Genomic DNA, 6,000 nt, shown 5'->3' with positions numbered 1-6,000 from the left:
CCGCCCTTCTCTCCACCCCCAGCCTCGCATTCCCCGCAGCTCCGCGCCCGCCTCCCCGCCCTGCGCCCGTCCCCGCTCGCTCCCGGAGCCACTGCCCTCTCCCGCCCGCCGCCTTCTAGCTTGTTCTGAGGGCCTCGGGACCACAAGGTCCGCAGCCCGAAGGCCCCCAGCCGGTGGGTTTGCTCGGGGGGGAGGACAGGGCAGGACTTCGCGGCGCGGGCGGCGAGTGGAGAAAGTCCACACCCTGCTGCCCTCCCAGCCCCCCGGGCACGGCTGCGCTCCGAGATCCCTGCCCTCGGACCGTCTGTCTGCGGACCGTCGCCGCTGTAAGCGCCTCTCCTTTCCTGCCGTCCCCGGTGCCCCAGACACAGTGCGTGACGTCGGTGCTCAGCGAATATTTGTGGAAGGGATCAATGACTGGGTGGGCTTTCGCCGCCGTTTCTTGGCGCTCCCATCCGTTGTCTGCCTGCTCCGCCCTTCAGGGCCCTGGTTCTCTGCGTCTTCATAGGCACCCGTTTGTGGGCGAGCCTGGGGGTCCCGAAAATGAAGGCTGAGCGGGCCTTTCACGGGAAACCTGGTACGTGAGCAGGATTCCAGGGAAAAGGGCAGGTCCAGCCGTCTCCGCCTTGTAAGGAGGAGGCGGGAAGGCTGAGTGAGCAGCTGCTTGTGGCCTCAGCGAGGAGGATGTGCTTACTAGCAGGGTGTGCACATGTGGGCTTCTGGGAGGCAGTGGCACATAACTGCTAAGACGGCCTCACCTTCGGATTGCCAGGCCTGGGACCCTGGCTTTACCATGTAGCGGCTGTGAGATTTTGAGCAAATGGCTTAACCTCTCGGTGATTCTGTGTCCGGGGGTCCTGGTGAAGATCAAGTGAGACAGCATCCCGGTAGAGCGGCATCACGTGCCCGCCACTTGGTAGACCCTCAGTGCCGGGTAGCTATGAGGATTCCTGTACCCGGCAAGTAGCACCAGCCATAATAGCACAGCCCTTTCCAGCACCAATGACTGCTGGCTGTTAGTCTGCACGTTTATAAAACACTCTCCTAAGCCTTTTGGAATGTGAGTCGGTGATCTAGTCCGTCCAGAAGGAAACAGTCACTGCCCTCTAGGAGCTTATACTGGAAGGGAAAAGATGATGAGGGCCTCTAAAGATGCTGGGGAACCACAGACACACACTTAGGAAAAATAAAAATATTAGGTGTGCATTTGGGAGCCAGTGTAGGAGGTGGTGTGCTGTCAGAGATTCATGTTTGGTCAACGAGGGATCTGCACATTTTCAAAGGAGAATCAGAGTCTTAGCTCTATGGGCTTCAAAGAGGGGCTCCCCTGAGGACCTGCTGGACCCAGGACTCCTGGCATTCTGAGGAGGGGGCTTCTCTGCACCTTTGTGCCCCCTGAGGGAAGGCTCACTGGGGCCTAGACTGGGAGGAGGGTGCTGTGGCATCCTGTGGCCAGCAGGTGATGCTGTTGATCTAGTGGTGCAGGCTGCCGGGTTCTGGATGGTGCCCTCCCACCCCCTAGTCCTGCCCTAGCTGCTGATTGCTCATTTTCCACCAAGTGCCCTGTGCGCAAGCTACCAGAACACCCCCATTAGCTCCTGCAGCTAGCCCTGTGCTTGTTCTTCCAGTGGGGACAAGTTCCTCTGCCTACCGTGGGCAGAGCTGAGTACAGGATTTAGGAGTGAGCAGTGGACAGTAGACCTTCTATTCCATTATGGGGGAAGAGGTGCGATTGGGCTCTGGGTGCAGCAGGGACTGGTATTGATCTCTGGGGAAGTGGGTTCACCTTGCCGCACCACAGAGCCACAGTTTGCGCCTGCACACCCCGCGGACTTCTTCAGTCAGTTAGGATGTCTTGCCGGAGGGATGGAACGGGGGACCCTAAGGGCAGGGGTGGACAAAAGAAGGAACAGCCCCATGAATCAGTATCCCAGAGCTGTGGAACCCCCTTTCGGGCCCCAGGTCCTGCATCTACTTCCTCAAAGGCTGCAGCAAAGTGGAGCTTCTCCAACCTTCCTGGGTGTCGGACTCCCTTCCAGGAGGTACTTATTAAAGATGTGGACGACTGGATACCACCTTGATTCATTTGTCTTGTAGGTCTGGGATGGAACCCAGGAACCTGCATTTTTATCAGTTCCATCCCAGTGATTCTGAGACAGTTGTCCTCAGGCCAGGGTTGAGATGCACAGGGATAAAGCATGCCATTTTTCTCAGTGGAAGAGAACTTGGCAACTCCACAACCAGCACCAGGAGAACATTCTGCTTACTTCAGCTGCCCTTCACCTGTTCTTTGGAACATCTTTTGCTAATTATACTTGTGACCACCCCCAGGTGGTCCTGCTTTGGTCCAGGAGAGTTAACAAAAAGGAGAGAACCAAAGAGACACAGCTATAGACAATTTGGTTGAGCAGGTAGCGGGTAATCTCACCCAACTTGAGCCCATTAAGCACCCCCTGCCCCTGGTCCTGGATCCCTTGGCTTTAATCTAACCTTCTTTCTGAAGGGGTTGGTCCTGCATTCTACAGGGAAGAGACAGCATGGGTGTATGGTCTTTCTGTGAGCCTCATAGGACCATGTCACCACTCATATTGCAGAAACGTGCACACAGGGTGTGTGTGCCCTGTGCACAAGCTACCAGAACACCCCCATTAGCTTCGCACATGTGCACACACTTTACTCCCCTGGGCCTCAGGGCCAAATGATGCCTTGTGAAATGAAAGAAACGGGTGCTTTTCTTTGAGTTTGCACCATCTGTCCCCCTTTCTGAGAGCTTATGGCCAACAGACTAGGGAGTCGTGTGGGCTATGGGAGGAGAAAGCAGTGGGGGCTGCAGGACCATGTTCATGCCACCGTGCCTTTGCTGAGTGTGTGGCAATGCTTACGTCACTTAACTTCTCTAGACATGGTGTTTTTCCATCTGCGAATTAATAATGTCCTTCTCTCAGTGTTGGTTTTAGGTGAGGCACTGCATGCAAATGCGCAGCACCATCTCTGGGCAGAGCTGGTGGTCATCCATGTTATCTATGCCTCCATCCCCTGCTGCACCCCTTTTCTCCAAAGAGAGGAGGTGAGTTATTCGGTGTGTCCAGCTTACCCCTCTAGAAAATGGGGAAGTTAGAGCCCCTCACCACCCAGAGTTGGTTCGAGCCAAAATTGTTGGGAGGAACTGAGGTTGGGAAGGGTGTTATGGTTTGATATTTTCACTGCCTCCTGCCTGGGGGTCTGGCCAAGACTGTGGTGTTAGACTGTTCTTTGTCCAGTCCTCTGAGGCCTGCCCGTTCTCCCATCCTCAGGTTGGGTTTGTGTCACGGATCCCAGGTGGGCTGACCTTGGGAACCACCCAATGCCTGGCATATAGGAGACAATACATTGTGTTGTCATTAAACCTTGGATTGGCTGTGTGGCCTTGGACGAGCCTATTCATGTTTCTAACCTCACGGGTGAAATGGGAATGGTAATAGCACCTGCGTGGCAGGGTCAGAGCAACTGCACACAGAGCTTCTAACAGTGTTCTGCACGTTTGTTAAGTGCCTCAATAAATGCTGCTGTGATCAGTACAACACCGGAGGGATCGTAGCTCCTTCTTCCCTCCTACTCTTGGGGGAATGTTTTAAAATAGAAAAACTGTGTTTCCATCGAGACATCCACCACCCAGAGCTTTGAAGGAGCAGGGAGAAGACTCAGAATGAATGTTGCCAATGAACAAACTTAAATTCCTGATGGGCAGAAATGTATCGTTCCTTTCCACAACAGGAGAGGGAAAGCAACAGTGCAGGTGGAAGCTGCCTCCCTGCCAAGCCTCTGAATCTGAGACCCCTCCCACTTCCAACTCCAGGAGCCTCAAGTGTTTGCATGGGTAGTTGGGTTTGGAATACGAACATACTCCTGTCCTCAGTAAGCCACCAATGTGCAGGGATTGGATGCACAGAATTCTCTTCAGGCCATACTCCCTGGAGTTATTTTAGATGACAAGATGACATCTCCGAGTTCACCTAATCCATCCCAGGCAGATGAGGTCCATGCTTCTGCAAAAGTCTATGGGTCCTGACCCGTGGCCTCCTTCCTCCTAGGCTTCAAGTCTTCGGCTCTTCAGGCGGGAATGCCAGTCCACATGCCTTTGCACACTCAGCTCAAATGCTACATTTTCTGTGAAATGTGTCCTCTTTTATCCTGGGCCCCAGCTCCCCAGCAAGATTAAGTTCATTCCCACGTCTCACTGTCTATATATTTAGCCTAATTTCTTTTTATGTTATATTTAAAAATAGTTCCCCCTTCTTCCCTACCTCCCCACCCTCCTCTGCCAGCCATTTATGGGCCTGTCAGACTCACTGCATTTTAAGTACTTTAGGGCAAGATTTGGGTCTTGTCCATCTTCATGGTCTCAATAAAGTTTGAACTGATTCAATATAGCCTGAACCACGCCACTAAAAAGCCAATCAATTTGCATGTTATGTTTTCAGACCCAGGTTAATGTGACACCCTACCTGCATTCCTAATCCTTCCATCCTTCCAGGAACCACCCCTTCCACCTCCTCTCCCCCCTCTCTCTGTCTCTCGCATGTCTCTCTCTGTCTCTGTCTCTCTTGATGCCATCTCTCCATCTCTTTCTGTCTCCACCTGCCTGCTCTCCGTAGATCTCACCCTCAGCATCACAGTCCCCAGCAGTGGGCTGGCTCCAGTTGCAAACAGTGTGTGTCCTTCCCTGGATGGAATTCTGTCATGGCTGTGAGAAGGGCCCTCTGAATGAACCCTGGCCACAGAAAGCATCTCTTGAAAGATCACTGTGGTGATGATTCCTATAGTGATTAATAGCCTCAGGATGGAACCTTTGGGGTTGTGGTGTATGCTTAGTACCCAACACAAAGGCCTTTCCAGGGGGCATGAAAACCAAGAGGAAGACCAGCAAGAGTAGCTTTGCAAGATATCCTCCCCCATGTGGCGCTTTCTCTGTGTCTCTCTCTCTCTCATGTCTCTGTCTCTTTTGATGCCATCTTTCCATCTCTTTCTCTGTCTCTGTCTCTCGCTCTGCCATCCACAGGTCTCACCCTCAGCATCATGATCCCCATCAATGGACTTGCTCCATTGCTAAGAATAAGCCCTTCATGATCTGTACAAAAGAGCAGGAACAGGCAAATCTGCCACTCACACAGCTGTGCTTGGCAAAGAGGGAGAAGAATTCCTTCAGACAAGAGCCCGCCCACCAGCTGCCCCTGGGGGACCTGGTGCACTTAGGTCATTTGGCCACAGTCCCTTGAGTTTGGCAGGTCTGGCTTCCTCTGATTCTCCCACCTCAAGTTGCCCCAAAGTATTCCGGGACACAAGTGTCTGTAGGGGAAATGGCTTCCTCGGTCATTGCAGGATGTATTTGACCGTGGGAGTCTTCTCTACATCATGGTCACCCTGAGTTGTGTTTATTCAGAATTTAGATTTTCATATGGTAGAAAACATTGAACTTGAGGTCCCAGCTCTGTTACTTACTAAATGTGTAATCAAGTCAAGGATGTGTGACTTAATCTCTCTAAAACTCATTGAAAAAAAATTACGTAATGAACTATTGAATAAGCCAAGGAACATATATGCACTCTTTTTTTAATTTTTTATTTATTTATTTTTTGAGAGGGAGTCTCGCTCTGTCGCCCGGGCTGGAGTGCAGTGGCCGGATCTCAGCTCACTGCAAGCTCCGCCTCCTAGGTTTACGCCATTCTCCAGCCTCAGCCTCCGGAGTAGGTGGGACTACAGGCGCCAGCCACCTTGCCCGGCTAGTTTTTTGTGTTTTTTAGTAGAGACGGGTTTTCACGGTGTTAGCCAGGATGGTCTTGATCTCCTGACCTTGTGATCCACCCGTCTCGGCCTCCCAAAGTGCTGGGATTACAGGCTTGAGCCACCGCGCCCAACATATGCACTCTTATAAGCTCTGAAGGTATAGTAATGGGTAGGAGAACGTCCTTGATCTCAGGTTCTAGTGGAGGGAGGGGCACCACATTTAGAGAGAGCTGATCT

At 52.5% G+C, this 6,000-nt stretch overlaps 1 protein-coding gene across 3 annotated transcripts in view; it reads left to right on the top strand.

Moving 5' to 3' along the window:
* Positions 1–59: 59 nt before the first annotated feature.
* The window catches only part of LOC108529690 (uncharacterized), a 178,030-nt gene continuing 172,089 nt past the window's right edge, over positions 60–6,000 (top strand). Inside the window, exons 1-2 of one of the 3 annotated variants that reach the window (XR_001885622.1) lie at positions 60–326; positions 2,946–3,067. Coding sequence is in view for 1 of the 3 variants with exons in the window: in XM_017872157.1 (XP_017727646.1) it covers positions 544–577; positions 2,946–3,067 (156 nt within the window). In the remaining 2 variants the exon portion in view is untranslated. Of the gene's footprint in view, positions 578–2,945; positions 3,068–6,000 lie in introns of all 3 variants that reach the window. The other 2 variants (XM_017872157.1, XR_001885623.1) reach the window with 2 other exon arrangements.

The sequence above is a fragment of the Rhinopithecus bieti genome, unplaced genomic scaffold (assembly GCF_001698545.2).
Source record: "Rhinopithecus bieti isolate Rb0 unplaced genomic scaffold, ASM169854v2 scaffold_6481, whole genome shotgun sequence".
Lineage (NCBI taxonomy): Eukaryota > Metazoa > Chordata > Mammalia > Primates > Cercopithecidae > Rhinopithecus > Rhinopithecus bieti.
The sequence above is the reverse complement of the archived record's forward strand: the minus strand, read 5'-3'. Positions and strand labels throughout refer to the sequence as shown.